The sequence below is a fragment of the Aquarana catesbeiana genome, linkage group LG04 (genome assembly GCF_042186555.1).
Source record: "Aquarana catesbeiana isolate 2022-GZ linkage group LG04, ASM4218655v1, whole genome shotgun sequence".
NCBI lineage: Eukaryota > Metazoa > Chordata > Amphibia > Anura > Ranidae > Aquarana > Aquarana catesbeiana.
In genome coordinates this window covers 85,305,217-85,325,620 of record NC_133327.1, presented here as the reverse complement: position 1 = coordinate 85,325,620, position 20,404 = coordinate 85,305,217, and the positions used below count along the sequence as shown (strand labels likewise).

Sequence of the window (20,404 nt, the reverse complement as noted above, 5' to 3'; positions counted from 1 at the left end):
AAATACAAACTAATGTGCACTATCAAAGCTTAACGCCAACCATTTATTAAAAAAAATGATAATGAATGTAGTTACAGTATTTATTAAAAAAGTTACATTTATTTTTAAATTGAGCTGGTGTAAGTATCCGAATCTGTCAGCATCCTGTAATCCCTTCTACATGAAACTGAGAGAAGAAGGGTTACAACCTGCAGCCAAACAGGCTCTGCTGAAATCATGCATGCTGATATATTAAATGATGCCAGAATTTGGAAACATTATCTATATCTACCCAATTATTATCACAATAAGAGGTTTTTTACTCAATCAAGTGAGGTTGTTATTACTCTATGACATTTTAGGCCCCTTCCACACGGGACTGTCTATCTGCAGTGCATTCCTCCTGGTGTTTTAGCACACTCAGGAGCAAGAGGTGCAGCATCCAGCCTCGCTGCCTGTCAAAGTCTATGGCAAGCTGCGGCTGGACGGGCATGAATGAGGTGCCCATGTTTAGAGACCTATGAATTCAGGGACAAATGCCCGGAATGTAGAAGATCAGTAGGGCCTGTAAGGCAAGCTGTATGTCTGCAAATCAACCTACATATTATACAGAGTGGACTATTTTGTTTTATACAAATTGCCCTTAAAATTAAACAGTTCACCTTTACCAAAAAACTGCCTATGCAGTTAAGGGTCACCTGCAGACAGAAAAAAAACTGCAACTTTGACCAAAATTAACTAATGCCCTTGCTATAGGTGTAGGCCATTTACGTATTTCCTGAAGCTACTTGAGCTATTTTGCAAAGAAGTATAGGCAAAAAAGTCACTCCCTAGATGTGCAAAGCTGGTAGAGACATACCCAAAAAGACTTGCAGCTGTAATTGCAACGAAAGGTGGTTCTACAAAGTATTGACTCAGGGGGGCTGAATACAAATGCACGCCACACTTTTCACATATTTATTTGTAAAAAAAATTGAAAACCATTTACCTTCCACTTCACAATTATGTGCCACTTTGTGTTGGTCTATCACATAAAATCTCAATAAAATAAATTTAGGTTTTTGGATGTAACATGAAAAAATGTGGAAAATGTCAAGGGGTATGAATACTTTTTCAAGACACTGTATGCTGAGCACTGTATATACACAAGCGATAATTACAGTTTGTACATCTTGTGAATGCATATACAGGCAATCCCAGAGTTACAAACATTTGACTTAAATACAGCTCGTATTTAAAGTTAAGTAAACACTTCTATCGTTTTCAGCCAAGGAAGCTGCCATCTTTGCCTCTGTTTAATCTACAGCTGACAAACTTGAAATAAAAATCTGTAGTAGCTCAACCAACCACGTGGTAGCACATATCTATGGAACTTCACTCACCACACAAACATGATTAGCAAAAAAAATTTATTGGTGTCAAAATTAAGAAAAAGACATTTGAAAAACACCATACATACATTTAGCATTGAAGCTATAAAAACAAAAGGACCATCACTGGACAGGTGGTGCAATTCCACCCAAGTTGCAGGAGTTGTAAAAATGCTGTAGTACAGCTGGGATGATATCCCCAGGTCTAAACGGCCTACGAAGAATGACCCAAGTGTCCAATCAAGGTTGAAATGATATTCAAAAAGGGAGGCTGAATAAAGTCAAACCACAAAAGTGGAAGCTATCAGATGATATCAATGGAGAACCATTGATAACATCTGATAGCTTCCACTTTTGTGGTTTGACTTTATTCAGCCTCCCTTTTTGAATACCAGTTCAACCTTGATTTAACACTTCATAGGTCGTTTAGACCTGGGGATATCATCCCAGCTGTACTACACCATTTTTAAAACTGCAACTTGGGTGGAATTGCACCACCTTTCCAGAGATGGTCCTTTTGTTTTTATAGCTTCAATGCTAATCATGTTGTATAGTGAGTGAAGTTCCATAGATATGTGCTACCACAGGGTTGGTTGAGCTACTACAGGTTTTTATTATTTCAAGTTTGTCATTTAATCTCTATACCGTGAGCTCCCATCTTCTCCTTCCCCCACTTTTCTCATATTGTCATTTTTACTCTAACGTTTTTGAGGGTATCCAATCCCCATATTTTAGTATTGGTTCACCCTTTTTGACATATTAATTAGGTAGTTGGCATCTTAAGGGTCCAGCATATATTTTAGTGTATCATTTAATCTTCAACTTCCATGATGCTGCATATGTGATCACAAAAAAGGTGACCACTGACCCCACCACCTATAGCTGGCCATTGCAGTAAGCAGCAATGGAGGGCACATAAGATATAAACAGGGCCAAGGATAAATCCATGGAAAAAAACAAGCTTACTTACTGACCAGCCCACAGACAACTAAATCAACCTAACAGTATGCGTTAAAAACAGGGGTTTAGTCTGCATGCATTTGCAAATGCATGCGTAAGCTACAGAGCCTCGCCAAGGCACCCTGGTATCTGTAGTACCTATCACTAATGAGTGACCCCACAGTGGAGGCACATGCATTCTGATGGAAAGGTGGAGGGAAGATGGTCTGAAGTGAAGCACCAACCCTTCTTAAAGGTACAGGAGCACACTGAGCACCAAGCATATAGGTTGGAAAATTAGAATCGCGCTATCCAAAAATTATTGACCAAAAAATCAAACTGATCTAATAAGGACATCAAATAGTGGTGAAAAATTCATAAAGATCAAAAAACTCTTCAAAAATTGAATGTGCATAAACGCATTGATAATAAAACCAAACATTAAAAAGTCAGAGGGGAATGGATTAGGAAAATAATATACATTAATATAAATTTATAAGTCCATAGTATATACTCAGATTGTAATTGTGAAAAAAGCAATCTAGTGAACAAATGAATGAAAAAAAGGAAAAAAACACCCGTGCAGAAATAAAAAGTCCATATAATGCGAGCAAGCCTTCCTCAAAGACACTGGATGAAAAGCTGTGTTGAATCCACCACCAGATCAGCAGAAATAAACTCTTACCAAAGTTCCATGATCCCCCATAACAGAGGATCAAGGAATGCGTGTAAGGAAACACCCAATGGCTCCAAGGACATCAAGCACAGTCAGAGATGCCAGGCGGTCCCCCCCTGACCAATCAGATCATCGTGAGGATCCCACGGTGCATAAAAGATATAAACACTCCATAGTGTAAACCTGGTAATGTTTATTACATTAAGAACAAAGAAAACACACTTACAATGTTGCAGATTAAAAAAAGCCTGAAGACTGCTGTGCTGGCCAGAGCACAAGCAGACAACCCATCCTCTGGGTATATGAATGGAGTACGAGGTGACGTGATTACAAAACGCTCCTACGCGTTTTGTAATCACTTACGTCGTCCAGGTGCCCCTGGAGTGTCAGGCTTGCAGGGGGCTGGAGCGTCAGGCTTGCAGGGGGCTGGAGCGTCAGGCTCAGACTCACTTGCTGAGAGGCTGAGCCAGCTGCTGATCCAGGTATCTGTGTGCTTCTAAAACTGAGAACTGAGCAATCAAACACCACTGATAACTCAGTTCTCATTCTAAGCAGAGGGCCTGTCAGTCACCAGATCTTTGCTCTGTCCCTCTAGCGCTCACTGGAGCGTCGGGTGTGCAGAAAAGAAGGAGCTTCCGTACATGGGTGGCCCTGCAAGGGGGGTGTAGTAGCTGCCTGAATACAATAACTAGCAGTGAGACTCCAATTTCCACACTTTTAGCATGAATGGGGGAATCCAAATGATTTTCTCGTGTCCATCCCACAGGCAGAATGAGAGTAAATTAAGCCATCTGTGGTCAGCCTAATCTGCTGTAGTACTGATATACTGCAGCTGTGGCTCATTATTCTATTAAGAGCTTTGCAGCCCACGAAATATGAAAATGTGTTGATGTTGACATTGTTAACAAAAAGAACATGAAGGCAAGTGCAAAGGACAGAGGAATGACTGTTTAACATGAGCAATGTAAAAAGGCTTTTTTTATTTTTTAGGAAAGGTGATAAAATAAAGTTAACCATACACCAATCAAAATGTGGCCAGTTCAGTGGGGACCAGACAAAGATCAATTGGTGGGCGGCTGAACTTGCTCAGCAGAAGTTGATCGTTTGATTGGCTTCTATCGAAGGGTCAGGTTGGAAAATTTCTCTTGAACAGTGGATGCAGTCGCTGATCAGTGTATTTCAACAGCAGCGGGTCTCACTGTCAAAATACAATGTCCCTGTAGGGGGATTCCTCCACCTCATTTGTGTGGATGAAAGAATCAGTTTTTTGTTTTTTTTTGTATTAAGTGAATCTAACAGATTCCTCCATCCATAAAAAAAATCTATGGCCAGCTTTAGCCAAGGAATCAGCAACCTCCTCCTGCTGGCTGAAAATATGAATATGAAACATTCATATAGAAGGTTACATACCCAAATTAGTGATACAATGATTCTACAATTAGTGATGCAATGGTTTTGCACAGAGCAGCCTCGATCCTCCGCTTATCAAGTCCCACACAGGCACTCCTGGCTCTTCCTCTCCGCTGCCACTTTTGTGTGCCCGCTCCCAAGCCCAGCTCTGTGTCCACTGACACTCAGAAGGGGTCTTAGCCACGCCCCCCTGTTCCCCCGTCATTGACTGTGATTGACAGGAGTGGGACTGCTGTGTCTGAGCCAATGAGGAGGGAGAGAGCTGGGAGAACAGCCGCTCTCGTGCACATTGTGGGATCAAGATTGGGCTTAGGTAAGTATAAGGGGGGCTGGGGTGGGGGAGCTGCACATAGAAGTTTTTTTACCCTACTGCATAGAATATATATATATATATATATATATATTTTTTTTTTTTTTTTTTTTTTTAAACCTTACACATAATAGATAAAATATATATGAATCCCAAACTCTGGTCTGTCATGTATCACTTTACAACCTTTGCTGCTCTGACTGCAACCTGCATTTAAAAAAAAAAAAAAACGTCCTTTACAAAATTTAGTCACCTTACAAGAAGGGAGGACCTCCCTATTGTGGTAGTGCTTGTTTATCCACTTTAAGACCAGGCCTCTTTTTCAGACTCAGTGTTTACAAGTTAAAAACACGTTTTTTTGCTAGAAAATTACTTAGAACCCCCAAACATTATACATTTTTTTTTCTAATACCCTAGAGAATAAAATGGCGGTCATTGCAATACTTTTTGTCACACCGTATTTGCGCAGCGGTCTTACAAGCGTACATTTTTTGGAAAAAAAATCACTTTTTTGAATAAAAAAATAAGACAACAGTAAAGTTAACCCAATTTTTTTTATATATTGTGAAAGAGAACGTTACGAGTACAACGAGTAAACTGATACCCAACATGTCACGCTTCAAAATTGCGCCCGCTCGAGGAATGGCGTCAAACTTTTACCCTTAAAAATCTCCATAGGCGACGTTCCAAAAATTCTACAGGTTGCATGTTTTGAGTTACAGAGGAGGTGTAGGGCTAGAATTATTGCTCTCGCTCTAACGATCGCGGCAATACCTCACATGTGTGGTTTGACCACCGTTTTCATATACGGGCGCTACTCACGTATGCGTTCGCTTCTGCACGAGAGCTCGTCGGGACGGGGCGCTTTAAAAAAATTATTTTTTCTTATTTATTTTATTTTTACACTGTTTTTTAAAAAAAAAAAGAAAATTTAGGTCACTTTTATTCATAAAGACCTCATATCTCATATTTAGACTAAAATGCAATAAAAGAAAAAAAGAAAAAAAATTGTCATTTGAAAAAAATGACAACAGAAAAATGTGCCTTTAAGACGTATGGGTGGAAGTGACAATTTAACGTTGCTTCCGCCCCGCTATGGTATGGAGATGGGTGGGGGCCATCTTAGCCTCACTCGTCTCCATGCCCAGCCACGGACAGGTCCCGATCGCCTCCGCCGCTGCCGGCGGCTCCGGCAAGCGGCGGAGGGCGCGGGAAAGCGGCGGGAGGGGGGCCTCTCCCGCCGCTGATAACGGTGATCTCGCAGCGAATCCCCCGCAGAGACCACCATTATTGTTAACCGAACCGCCACCTGAAGAGATGGATACCTCGGTTGTGGCAGCAGCTGATGCCATTACCGAGATATCCCTCTTCAAAGTCAGGACGTATATAGTCGTGCGGCGGTCGGTAAGTGGTTATAGTGCAATTATCAGGCTGGTTGTGTGGAGATAACACAGAACAATGCAGAGCTGCATGCTTTCAATGATGGTGTCACTCTTTGGCTATGTAGTGTGACATTAGTCTATGGATCATACAAGGAAAATGTCAGTTTTTGTGTTTGTGTTTTTTTTTTTGTTTTTTTTTTGTTTTTTTTTAACAAATGTAACTAAACTGCACTGAACTAGTACAGAAGAGATTGAGAAGCTTATAGATGTAAACAGTAATAGGGGAGGCACCTGGATGGACATCAGAATACAAGCTGGGGCAAGGACAGGGACTTAGGAAATGCAAATTAGATGGTAGGGGCTGGCAATTGTGCATAAAATAAAAAATCCAACAGGATATGCAAGATATTACCCTGAGTAGAAGTTAAATATATACAATGAAAGCTGTAACCATGGATTGTATGTTGGACAATTCAACGACCAAGCAAAGTGTACTGTGATTCATGTATGATTATATTGTTTGTTTCTTGAGCAATGAAAATTGAGTACTGTCCGTGATACTTTTTTTATTTGCACTAACATACAATTTTTCAGGACAAGCTTTCGGGGTATGTCCCCTTCTTCAAGGTCCAAGCAGTACTGATTCACAAATTTTTAAGCAGAATGTTAAAGAAGAGAAAAAAAAAAAAAAAAGAGAAAACCAAACACATACAAATCAATGGTAATAAAGATAGCAGCAGAGTTAGTGAGATAAGACAGAGGGAGAGCTAGGGGGGAATGCAGGGGGGGGGGGGATACTAATCACAGAGCGGTCGTAAAACTTTAGCATAATGTGTAAGGAAACCAATATCTACATTCAGGCCATTATTCTTCGTGTCAAAAAGAAGTATCATTCTTAGTTCAAACATTTTCCTTTCCTGGATAGTTCTGAAATTCCCTTTAAGAACTAAGACATTGAGGTCTTCTATGGTGTGGTCCGATTGTGAGAAATGGTGTCCCACAGGTGTGCATAAACTGTCTTCTTTATGTTCTTTGATGGTATGTCTGTGCAAATTCATCCTCGCTTGCAACTTCTGTCCTGTTTCACCAACATAAGATCCTTTGCTGCACCTTTTGCATTGGATGAGGTACACAACATTACTTGAGGTACAGCTGTAAGATCCCGTGATATTGAAGGTCCCATTTGTGTGTGTAACACTTTTGGATAGATTTATCTGCTTGCATAGTTTGCAGCGTTTTTTATTGCAGGGTTTGCTACCATTATTTGTGACTTCATAATCAGTGAAGTTTCCTGCTGATTAGTTTGTGTCTGAGGTTGGGTGGTTGTCTGAAAGCCAATAATGGGGGTTGTTGGAATATTCCTTTCAGAGATTCATCCTCTGTTATAATGGGTTGTAAATCTTTGATTATATTTGATTAAATCTTTGAGTCACAAATAATGGTAGCAAACCCTGCAATAAAAAACGCTGCAAACTATGCAACCAGATAAATCTATCCAAAAGTGTTACACACACAAATGGGACCTTCAATATCATGGGATCTTACAGCTGTACCTCAAGTAATGTTGTGTACCTCATCCAATGCAAAAGGTGCAGCAAAGGATCTTATGTTGGTGAAACAGGACAGAAGTTGCAAGCGAGGATGAATTTGCACAGACATACCATCAAAGAACATAAAGAAGACAGTTTATGCACACCTGTGGGACATCATTTCTCACAATCGGACCACACCATAGAAGACCTCAATGTTTTAGTTCTTAAAGGGAATTTCAGAACTATCCAGGAAAGGAAAACGTTTGAACTAAGAATGATACTTCTTTCTGACACGAAGAATAATGGCCTGAATTTAGATATTGGTTTCCTTACACATTATGCTAAAGTTTTACGACCGCTCTGTGATTAGTATCCGCCCCCTGCATTCCCCCCTAGCTCTCCCTCTGTCTTATCTCACTAACTCTGCTGCTATCTTTATTACCATTGATTTGTATGTGTTTGGTTTTCTCTTTTTTTTTTTCTCTTCTTTAACATTCTGCTTAAAAATTTGTGAATCAGTACTGCTTGGACCTTGAAGAAGGGGACATACCCCGAAAGCTTGTCCTGAAAAATTGTATGTTAGTGCAAATAAAAAAAGTATCACGGACAGTACTCAATTTTCTCTGTCACAATTGCACTAATACGGCTACAATCAAATCAAGTATTTCTTGAGCAATAAAAACCTTTTTGATTAAAAAAAAAAACAAAAAAAAAAAAAACTTTGCATTGAGCTGTTTTGATGGACTTTTTTTTACAGGTAGAGTATTATTAGAAGGGGTACACCTACCTGCTCACTCTGAGGCCACTCTCCCTGCAGCCTTAAGGATGGCATCTCCCAGATAGACAGTTTACCAGAGAAATGGATAGCAGCCAAGAGTGTTCCATCAGGAGAGAAACTCATCTTAAAAATTCCATCCTGTGGTGAAAAAGAAAATTCAGTCAGTGGCAGCTATTTATGATCAAGATTTACATATTTTATTCTCATGGTTATGTGTACTTCCAACAGTGTGGGCAGCACATCTGAATGACTACTGCAAATAATAAATTATATATTAAGTCACCAAAAGAGTAATTATGCTTCTTTTTAAAACAAAGTGGGGAAACCAAAGTCTGAGGTCTATAGTAACAGTAATCAGACACCTTGTTGTTCTAAATAAAAGTGAAAGCCTCATTGATCATTGTGGGTAAAACCCAGTAATACAATTGCTTCCCTAGAGTGGCAACGCTCACTAACTGTACTGTGTCTATGGAGGAGCAGAGCACAATCTCAAGGCTCTTAATCTATTAGTTTTACATATTTAGGCAGCATCCACACATGCAAGACAACGGACATTAGAGGTGATTTATTCTTACAAAGTAAATACACTTTTGCACACTGGTACTGACTAGTATTCCAGCATTTCTTCTCCCTCATTTTACTAGCACATGCAGGTTACGTTGCCCCAATGCTATCATTGAGATGTGGGAGGTATATCAAACAAGGAGGCAGGTGCTCAACCTCCCCGACATCAGCGGCTAGTAGGATGCTGGTGGCTGACCCACACAGTGCCCAAGGTTGTAATGTACAGTACAATGAAAACCTGTGGTTTTGTGTAAAAAAAAAAAAAAAAAAAAAAAAAAGGCAGGCTTGATTCACCCACTGGCTTGTACACAATTTTTGGCCAATTTTTAGGCATTTTTCCAAGGCTCCCCTGAAGAACCCGGAAGGTACCCTGGTTGAAAAATGCTGCAGTACAGGACTTTTATTCACACACCATGGGGTTATAAGCAGGTAATTGAACACTAACAAAAAACTTGCAGGTGCCACCCTGCCCCCTAGAGCATACACATACATTATTCCCACCCACTTCATGAGACATTAGTTACTTAGCAGGCAATAAGGAGTGGTCAAGACAGACAGAAGAAGGGCCTGTGTCCTGTACACCAAGATAAGGAGTTATCAGGTAAGACAAAATCCCTATTCCTATCATAGTCATACAGTACAGGACCATGGGATATATACCAAAACGATAAAGGGTGAACTGAAGGGTGAGCAACAACATAGCAAACAGAACTGGCACCAAAGCTACAAAGAAACACAAGGGTTAAAGAACTTAAACAAAACACTCAGATAACACATTGAAATACGATGCAGCCGAAGCAGGCATTAGATACAGCCTGCACATGCACCAGGTGGAACTTCAAGATCATATGAACAGAGGACCAGGTGGTGGCCTTGCAAATCTGGAAAACAGATGCTTGATTTTGAAAAGCCCAAAGGAAACCAATAGCCCTGGTGCAATGAGTCCTATTAGTGAAAAGAGGAACTCTGTTCTTAAGGGCCTATGCCAGAGAGAAAGGTTGCATGGCCCACCTGGCAATGTTGGAGTGGGAATCAGAATGCCCTTTAAAAAGGGCCCACAGGAAGAACAAAGAACAAAAAGACACTTAGTCTTGCAAACAAAGGCTGTGGATGCCAGGTAGCATCTGACAGCTCTGTCCACATCCAGGTAACGGTGGGCAATGTACTTATACTTAGGAGCAGGACAGAGGAAAAGAAGGGCAAGGGCAGGAAGGTTTCGTTCTCAAAACCACTTTGTCCTTGTGCAAAACAAGAAAGGGCTCCTTACATTAAAGAGCTGCCAACTCAGAAACATGTGTAACAGATGTAATGACAACCAGGAAGGAAAAGCCAAAATCCGAGTGACAAAGAATTCAGAGGGCCTTTGTTTGCTATCCCTGCACCAGGAAGAGTAAGCCAAAGTAAGTAAATGTGTGATGGTAAGGTTGTTTCTTTGTCGGCACCTTCCCAGACATGTGAAGGAACGTCTTTATCAATTTGAGGAAATTAACAGGGATCTATCATGTCAGGGAGAGCTTTGTTTGGCTGGACAACGCACTGGACAGGGACTGGGCAGGCTTGGTGGACTTGGCAGTCCAGGGAATGTGGCAAAAGCAGGAGTGAAGCCTTGGTTTTGAGGTTGATGCCTGGGGAGAGCGAAAGGACCCCTTTTGCTGAGTAGAAGTATCAGCCGAAGTAGTGGAAGACCTAGTATTTTTCTTGTGCGGTAGGAGTACTTTTCTCCAGTGACTTCCTTGATGAATTTCTCAAGGTATTCCCCAAATAAGTGTTCAGCGTAAAAAGGCGTACATAGAAGATGCTTTTTTTACAGGCAGGTTCAGCAGACCAAGTTTTAGCCATACCATCCTGCATGTATGCACAGAGATAAGGGACATTCTTAATACTTTGTAAATTGCATTCTCTATACTGTCAACACAAAACAATAAAGTTATAAGCATCAGCTACAATTGAGGTTCAGGTTCTCTATTCATTTATCTTGTCCAGGTAGCAAACAGACATGACAGTATTTTCTGGCTGCAGCGCTGGACCTGCAAGGACAAATAAGGCCTAAAAGAAAGCTTCAAAATAGCCATCAACAGAATCTTTTCAAGAAGGAACATTCTCAAGAGAATCTGTAAGGTGTTTTTTGAGAACTTAAATGGTATGAACTACATCAGGAACAGACAATTTGTTCTTAAATTCCTTTCCAAAGGATATATTTCAGCAAAAAGCTTAGGAGGAGTGAATACCCTTTCAGGATTAGGCCAATCCTCAAAGTGCACAATCAGTGTGTTTATGGGAAAAGTCTTTCTTGACATAGCCAAACTTAGTGCCTATAGGGGCTTGTTTAGGCTGTGAAAAGTCAGATTCTGCCAGGCAAAGACTAGTGCACACCGCATCAATTAGTGTGCCTACAGTAGCCAGAGAGCATTTGGTGCAAAACCTGTGGTTTATAAGTTTCAGAGGAAAGAAAATTCTCTGCAGTCTCTGCTACAAAATCAGTATCCTTAATACTTTTCCCCTATAGTATCATTAAGCAAAAAAAATTCTGCCACACTGGCCTCTGGAAATCAAAGGTTTTAGAAGTGCAAGAGTTTTCCAAAGAATTCAGATATAGTGGCAGAGTGTAGAAATGTGCTCTGTTTGGGGTATCTCAATTCAACTTAATGACGGCTAGGTCTTAAAGTAAGGTTTAACTTTATTCACAACTAGGGATGAAAATACATTACAGTTACAAATAATTAGAGAAGAAAAGGGATGACGTAAGGTAACAGGGAAAGGGCATCTCCACTAACCTAACACAAACATACACACATTCTCTCTGAATCTCTCATACCATGGACCCTTTTTGTCCAGAGTTACATAGTCAGGTTGAAAAAAGACACAAGTCCATCTAGTTCAACCAAAAAAAAATAAAATAAAATAAATACAATCCCATATATACAAACCTACACCCACAGTTGGTGTAGGTTTGTGTATATGGGATTGCAGCAAAGCATGCTCCAATTTGCTACAGCAGGGGTAAAAATTCCTTCCTGATCCCCCGAGAGGCAATCTGATTTTCCTTGGATCAACTTTACCTATAAATGTTAGTATCCAGTTATATTGTGTACATTTAGGAAAGAATCCAGGCCTTTTTTAAAGCAATCGACTGAGCTTGCCAGAACCACCTCTGGAGGGAGTCTATTCCACATTTTCACAGCTCTTACTGTGAAGAAACCTTTCTGTATTTGGAGATGAAATCTTTTTTCCTCTAGACCAGTGGTTCTCAACTCCAGTCCTCGGGACCCACCAACAGGCCAGATTTTAAGTATTACCTTGGGGAGTTGCAGGCTAGAATACTGCAATCACTGAGCAGCAAGTGAATTAACCTGTGATGTATTTCAGTTATCTTGCAAACCTAGCCTGTTGGTGGGTCCTGAGGACTGGAGTTGAGAACCACTGCTCTAGACATAAAGAGTGCCCCCTAGTCCTCTGTGATGACCTTAAAGTGAATAACTCAACACCAAGTTCACAATATGGACCACTTATGTATTAGTACATGTTGATCATATCCCCCTTAATCTCCTCTTCTCAAGAGGGAATAGATTCAGTTCCTCTAATCTTTCCTCATAGCTGAGCTCCTCCATGCCTCTTATCAGTTTGGTTGCCCTTCTCTGCACTTTCTCCAGTTCCCCAATATCCTTTTTGAGAACTGGTGCTCAAAAATGAACTGCATATTCCAGACAAGGTCTTACTAATGATTTGTACAGGGGCAAAAATCTCTCTCTCTCTTGTTGTATATGTTGTAATATGTTCACCGATTTATGTGGGACATTGTTGTGTGTATGTACACATGCAGTCAATGTTGACCAGGCCAGAATGACAATGACAGAATGGTTGATTTGTCCAACTGAATTTTAACAGCTGAAGACTCTTTGATGTGTTAATCTTATGCAAGTCTATTTGAACATCTCAAAGGGTATTCAGGTGGTATCTGTTAATCTAATCTAATTACATATATCTAAAGGGGACTTGTTGATGTTGATATGCGGGAGTGCAAATTGGGGTGGTTCATGGCTGTTCACGGCTGGGGGTTGTTGTCTGTTTGATAGACTAAAGCTTATCAAAGTCCTAAATTGAAACGGCCAATCAAATTGCTCAGCCATTCAATGCCTGGTGAATATAACACGGCATTCAGTCTATAGTTTTAAGGGAGGCTTGTCTGTGTATGCACACAGACCTATGAACATGGGGTTCTGAATTATATCTACTCTGTCGGATTCTTCTGTCACCTGTGGACTTTGGACTTTGTTCTGTGTCGGAAGTCAATAAAGTGCATCTCTCTGGAAGAATTGGGTTGCTGCGGAAGAGTACTTACATCATCATCATTATAATAATACCTAAATATTAATTATCATACCCACGGCGATCATATCCACACGATACATAATATATTCGATCACTACACTTAATGTAGTGATCGGGTATACTGGGTGGATATAGTGTAGAGTGGGTATGATAATTAATTAGTAAGTACTCTTCCGCAGCAACCCAATTCTTCCAGAGAGATGCACTTTATTGACTTCCAACACAGAACAAAGTCCAAAGTCCACAGGTGAAAGAAAAATCCGACAGAGTATATCATTCAGAGGCCCATGTCTTAGGTCCGTGTGTGCATACACAGACAAGCCTAACCCCTTAAAACTATAGACTGAATGCCGTGTTATATTCACCAGGCATTGAATGGCTGAGCAATTTGATTGGCCGTTTCAATTTAGGACTTTAATAAGCTTTAGTCTATCAAACAGACAACAACCACCAGCTGTGAACAGCCGTGAACCACCCCAATTTGCACTCCCGCATATCAACATCAACAAGTCCCCTTTAGATATATGTAATTAGACTAGATTAACAGATACCACCTGAATACCCTTTGAGATGTTCAAATAGACTTGCATAAGTTTAACACATCAAAGAGTCTTCAGCTGTTAAAATTCAGTTGGACAAATCAACCATTCTGTCATTGTCATTCTGGCCTGGTCAACATTGACTGCATGTGTACATACACACAACAATGTCCCACATAAATCAGTGAACATACTACAACATATACAACATCTCTCTGGAGTCCATACCGCTCTTAATACAAGAAAGGACTTTGCTCGCTTTGGAAACCGCAGCTTGGCAATGCATGCTATTATTGAGCTTATGATCTACCAAAACCCCCAGATCCTTCTCCCCCATTGATTCCCCCAGTTGCACTCCCCTAGCATGTATGATGCATGCATATTCTTAGCCCCCAAGTGCATAACTTTACATTTATCAACATTAAACCTCATTTGTCACTTAGTTGCCCAATTAGACACTGAGGTTGGCTTGTAAATTGGAGACATCCTGTAAGGACGTTATTCTACTGCATAGCTTAGTGTCATCTGCAAAGACAGAAATGTTACTTTTAATCCCAGACCCTATATCATTTATAAAGGTAAGTAGTAAGGGTCCCAGCACTGAACCTTGGGGTATACCATTGATAACCTTAGACCGTTGAAACACGCCCTCCAGTTAGGGGGTTGGCAATTGCAGTCAGTGAGGATATCTTAAACCAAAAGGTCATAAAAATGCAATCCTGTCCCAGGCTTACAGTTGACTCTTTGATCAGGTAATCACATCAGCTGTCCATGGGATCTCCCAGCCCAGATGGTAAGCATTCATTCTAGCCAGATCTGGGCATTAAACGTCTGCAGGGGTCCCGATATTCAGAATGTCCATTTCGCCCCCCCCCCCCTTCAGTAACTCATAGTGGCAGAGATATCTGCTTTTGTCAGATAGGCCGCATGGTGCATGCCTGAGAGTGAGCTAGAGTCAAATAAGGGAACTCAGAATGGAGATCGGAATGGATGGGGTCTTGCGAGGCCGGATACAGGCGCTACTATAACCCAGGCACTGCTTATGTTCCTATGGCTCTGTCTCTGTAAGGCTTCATGTACACTTGAACTACTTTGACCACTGGCCAGCGCAAAACGCGGAAAAATCGCACATGTAATCCTACCACAATTTTGCACGTTTTGCGGCCAAAACGTTACTATCCTGAACGCGATTCTTCCACGTTCAGGAGAAGGAGATCAGGGAAGGTTGAACCTCCTCTAACCTCAGCAGCTCCTAAATGATCCTAAAGCCTACATGGACACATAGGTTTTCATGGATTCAAGTTTAGGAGCTTTGGCAAACAAAAGCCAAAAGTTCCTAAACTCAAGTTTAGGAGCTGCAAGTGTACATGGAGCCTAAGTCCCCATTCACACCTGAGCAATTTTCTGCTTAAAGTTTGTAGCTCTAAAACACTCAACAAGCCTAATCCCATTATTTCAATGGCCCCTGTTCACATCTGAGCATTTTATTGCCTGAAGCACAATGCCTGTCACTCAAAAAAAAAAAGCAATAGGCTTCTTTTTGGCAGATTACAAGCATTTTTGGCCCCACAGACTACAATAAAAACGCCTGACTTGAGCGTTTTACGAGTGTTTTATCCTCAAATAGTAGCTCTCCACCCCTAATTTCCTCACCCTTTCCTCCCCCTAATGCTTTCTAAACACCTGAAGCTGTAAAACACTTGTAATATATTTCTAAAAAGCTGCAAAAACGCTTAAAAAAAAAAAAAAGCCAGAAAAACGCTAGTAAATGGCTACGCTCAAATGTGAATGGAGCCTTAGAGATGGCAGCTGGAGTTCAGCAATGTGCTGTGTGTATTTAAGGTGGAAAAGACAGGTGAGAATGCATCATCTGGAAAGTGCGGCACAGTTGCTTCATCCTCCTGAGACTAAATCTAGATAGGACAAGAAAAGATGCCAAATTTAAAGTATAATTCCAGGCATCTGCATGTTATACATAGCATGGAACAATGTAACTATGAATAACCATACATGGCTGATGCCCCTGGGAGCTGGAAAGTACTGAAGTAGGCACTGCTGCTCCAGTGATCTCCACTTGCCAGTGCCAGCGGTCAGCCAGATGCATTGTTAATACAGGTGGTCAGCCACTCACCTTTGGCGCCATTTAGAGAATGCTTTTCATTGTTTTGAATGAATACTAAGCGTTCTATGGTTGGCGTGGCGCTAGCAAGTCTTGGGCCCAATCACCTGAAGGTTGCCTGCATATAACCCATGGTCTAGGAATAAATCCTGCCTCCTGTACTGTACGATTCATATAAGATTTTTAAAAAGATAACTTATCCCTGTAGTAAATCTAAAATGCTTCAAAAAGTTTAAATCTGTAGCCAGCTTAGTACCAATCCCCTTCTTTTTGTTAATAGGAGTGAAAATAAAATGATATATAAGCAGTAAAAGTGAAAAAAAAAAAAAATGTGTAAGTTATCTAAAACCATCAACCAAAAACTAAATGAAATTGAGCTCAAGCCTGAGAGACGAGTGTTTTTTCCCCAAAATCAATATTGCCCTTATTAGAGAGGGATGAAGAGAAAGGGACAGGAAATGATGAAAAGAGAAAGACATAAATGAGCTTTTAGGAGACAGACCAGGGGACGATATACACATTGCTGCATATAACTGCATTTATGTGAAACATTACTGTCAAATAAACATTCACTCTATTCTACCAATAAATTGGTAGGAACACAATGTGTATTTTCTTCACAGATTATACAAGATTTATTCCATTATTTTTTCATCTATTGTGAAGTTTTCATCTGAAAATCTAAAATGCATTGCAAAATTCAAATGCTGGCAGAATAAACCTTTCTACATCAGCTTAAGAGGTCGATGAAAAAAGCACTATGAAAAATGTATTGCCTACTATGGAGAAGGAATCCAACATGCCATTGGTTCTTAAGCCGCATAAGAAAAATAAAAGCTACAAGGATTTAAAAAATATTTTTTAAAAATGGCAAGTTCAGGGGAATTTTACAGCAGCCACAATCCCTGTCAAGCCAGGAAATGATCAAATGCTGATCACAGAGCAGGGCCTGACCTCAAACACCAAACCTCCCTTCCAGGCCTCCAAGTTCAGGAAGGCAGGCACAACTTTGTTTGAGGGTTATCTACTGGCTTTTATGGTCCAGCAACATGGTCACTTGACGGTGAATCTCTTCTAAAGATGAGACTATAGCAACACTGCCCAGCCACACAGTAGCAGAGATGGGCTCAGACGGGTTTGGATCGTACCCGCCAGGAAGCCGTCACTACACTGCCAACCAGCAGCATGTGTAAATGCAGCTTCGGGCCAGGAACTGCCTCACTGCCTAGTATTGGTGGTGTGCAGTGCGGTTTCCTGGCGGGTATGATCCAAACATGCCTGAGATCAACCCTACACAGTAGTAACAGTGAAGACAGAAAGGCAACATTTTCTACTAAGGGTGGAGGACTACTCATCAGCAACAATATGGGAACTTGGACATAAAGGGACTACAGAGGGGTTTACAGAAACAGAAATATGTAGATAGGAAATAATGCATAAGTATTTGTGCATTCCTTTTAGTAAGCTGTGGAGCTCTAAGCTACCTTTATGTTTTCCAGCATGTCCTTTAGCTTTTTTATTTGAAAAGATGCTGTTTACATGGCTCAAAAGCACAAGCTGACATTTACACACATAAGTGAATGAGACAGAGCAGTGACTCATCCCTTACTAGAGAGGTCCAACTAATCTGTCACCAAATATCCCTGCCCACAACGTTATTAATGGAATTGTTTAAAAATGTCTTTCACCCATTCCATTTGGGATGTTTTCAGACCAACAATGTGTATTGTGTCGGTTGACACAACCACTGCAAAGAAAATGACCATTCCTCTAACACACATTAAAGGCTAAGATCACCTTTGAGGAAAAAGATAATAAATGCACATACTGTATATTTGCAAGAATCCAATGTGCATTTATTATTTTTCCCCCCAGGAGCCTGCAAAGCTTTGCATCTGTGATAAGCGGATCACGGGTGTAAGGTCAGCTTTCTGCAGACAAGTCCTCTGGCTTTCGCCCTGTACCTCTGTACAGGCTTTCTTTTTGAAAGCTGGAGGAATTGTAAATGGACTATGAGCATGCTCATCAGTAAGCTCGCAGTTCATTGAATCTACAAGTCAGTCTGTGGCGTTGGCAGATGGGACTTCTATATTCACAGAGTTCTGTGAATGTAGGGCTGAAACAACTAATCGATTAATCGACAACTAATCGATTATGAAAATAATCGATTACTATTTTCATAATCGATTAATCGGCCAGTAACATAATGGAGTTAAAAAAAATTAAATTGAGCCTTTTATAGTACAAAAAGAGCAAATAATCGCTACTGTAAATATTACTTTCACAGTTCTACAGTAAAAAAAAATGAACCCCTTACAGTAGAGATTTGCTTTTTTTTGTACTAAAAAGGGGCTAATTTTAGTTTTTTTTTAACCCTCATTATGTTACTAAACGTCTTAGACCTGGATCACATCTATGTGTTTTTTGGTGCTTTTTGCAGAAAAGCACTACAGTTCATTTACATGGTTTCCTATGGGACACATCACATCTATGCTTTTTTTTCAGCCACTGCATATTTGGAAAGGATCATGGACTTTTTTTTTTTTAACGCAAAACGGTGCTTTTTTGGTTCAATAGACTTCAATGGAGAAGCTGCAGAAAAACATGTAATGCGTTTTTGGAGCAATTTGTGTTTTTTAATCTGCCCAACAACAAATTGGCCAAAAAAATGCAAAAATGCAAATTGCCGCAAAATCACATGTGCAAAAATCAAAACGCACAGCAAAAAGCACTGCAGAAACATAGCAAACTGCATAGGTGTGAACCAAGCCTTATGCTGGCCACATGGATCAATTTTCAGAAGAGAATATTCAGACGAAAAATCTTTGTACATTCGCTGAATGAAAGAATGGTTGAAATTTTCACTTGTTTTTAACATTGTGTTTTTAAAATGAACGAAAACCACATACACCGTCTGAAAATTCCTTTGACCAAGAAGTTTTCTATTATTTCCAAATTGTCACCGTGGTTGAAAATGAACGTCAATTTGACCCCACTAACGATTAGAAAATCGAACGAACATTCTTAAAATGCCTTTTTTTTTTTTTGAAGGAAGACATTGTTTGTTTTTTAAATTAAAAAAAAAAAAATTGATCTGAGTCTGATGATATTTACCAGATTCACCCTTTTAATCGTATATATCCTTTAATAGCATATACAGTATATCTCTCCTCTAATATTATATGCAGTATATCTCTTCTGTCTTTTATTCTCAGAGTGGATTAGATATTTTGCTCCCTAACTATATAGTTATTCATATTTACCACTGCATAGAGATATTTAAGAATAAATTGCCTTTTTTTAAAACTTTACATATTAACTAAATTATACACAACGCTTTTTTTTAATTACCTTATCAGCTTATCAACCGATTAATCGATAAATCGAAACAATAATCGGCCAACTAATCAATTATGAAAATAATTGTTAGTTGCAGCCCTATGTGAATGAATGGTGCAGTTGTTCTGGTGGAGCCCTGCACAAGCACACTGATTTTTAAATGTGGCAGTGGCTGCAGTTGAGAGGATCTTACGCCCGCTGTCACAGGGTGTGGGTTCCTCTCCCCAAAGCTGCTGCTCCAAAAACGGTACCGCTCAGAGCTGAATAAAGGCTCATCAAGCTCAATTCGGACTACAAAAAAATGGTGCACATCTGCACTCTTTCGAGGCACACCAATAGTCACAATTTTTTTTAAAATGGCTTTGACTTAGATCCCCACCCACAGGAGGGCAGGTGGTGACCCAAGATGAAACCATTTTCATTTTGTTGTGACTGTTGGGTGTGCCTAGACAGAGTGTTACTAAACAGAGTGGAGGTTGGTGCCATTTTTACTCTAGTCCTGTATGTGTTGGAACATGTTAGATATTATAAACTAAATACAGGGGGTGACAGGTAACATGTTCCAAAAAGGTGAACTTTTCCATTAATTCCAAATGTTTGAAGAACTACTCACATTATTCCATATACCTGTCTGTGTTATCACCATGCAGTTTCTGGACCAGCTGTACTTTAAAGGGAAAGAAATTATGATTTCCTATAATTTGATACCAATGGAAACAATCTTTTGGAACACTGTGTGCGTGTATATATATATATACACGCACATGTTTTCTATTCAATGTTGGACTCCCCTAAAATAAATAAATAAATATATATATATATATATATATATATATATTTTAGGGGAGTCCAACATTGAATAGAAAACATGGAGGTTTACCTTCAAAGTGGTTTGTTTCAGCTTCAAAAAATGTCCAACCTCCTGGCTATTTTAAAGCCCAGTTTGGTCTGAGCAGGCTCTCAGCCTGTTACAAGCATGGTCTCACTTGCTAGACAAGTGTGCGGCTGTCATATACCTCAGATGATGGTTTGGATAGGATGTTTGTCTATAGGGCCAAGCAGGATTGGTCAGGCACCCCTGCATATACTCACTCAAGGAGCATCAGCTGCAGCCGTCTTCATAGGAGCCTTGACCGAA

At 40.1% G+C, this 20,404-nt stretch overlaps 1 protein-coding gene across 2 annotated transcripts in view; it reads right to left on the bottom strand.

Annotated features, from left to right (window-relative positions):
• The window catches only part of NBAS (NBAS subunit of NRZ tethering complex), a 1,128,646-nt gene that overhangs the window by 955,857 nt on the left and 152,385 nt on the right, over positions 1–20,404 (bottom strand). For both annotated transcript variants that reach the window (XM_073625355.1, XM_073625357.1), the window contains exon 12: positions 8,386–8,514. In XM_073625355.1, coding sequence (XP_073481456.1) covers positions 8,386–8,514 — 129 coding nt within the window. The remainder of the gene's footprint in view (positions 1–8,385; positions 8,515–20,404) is intronic.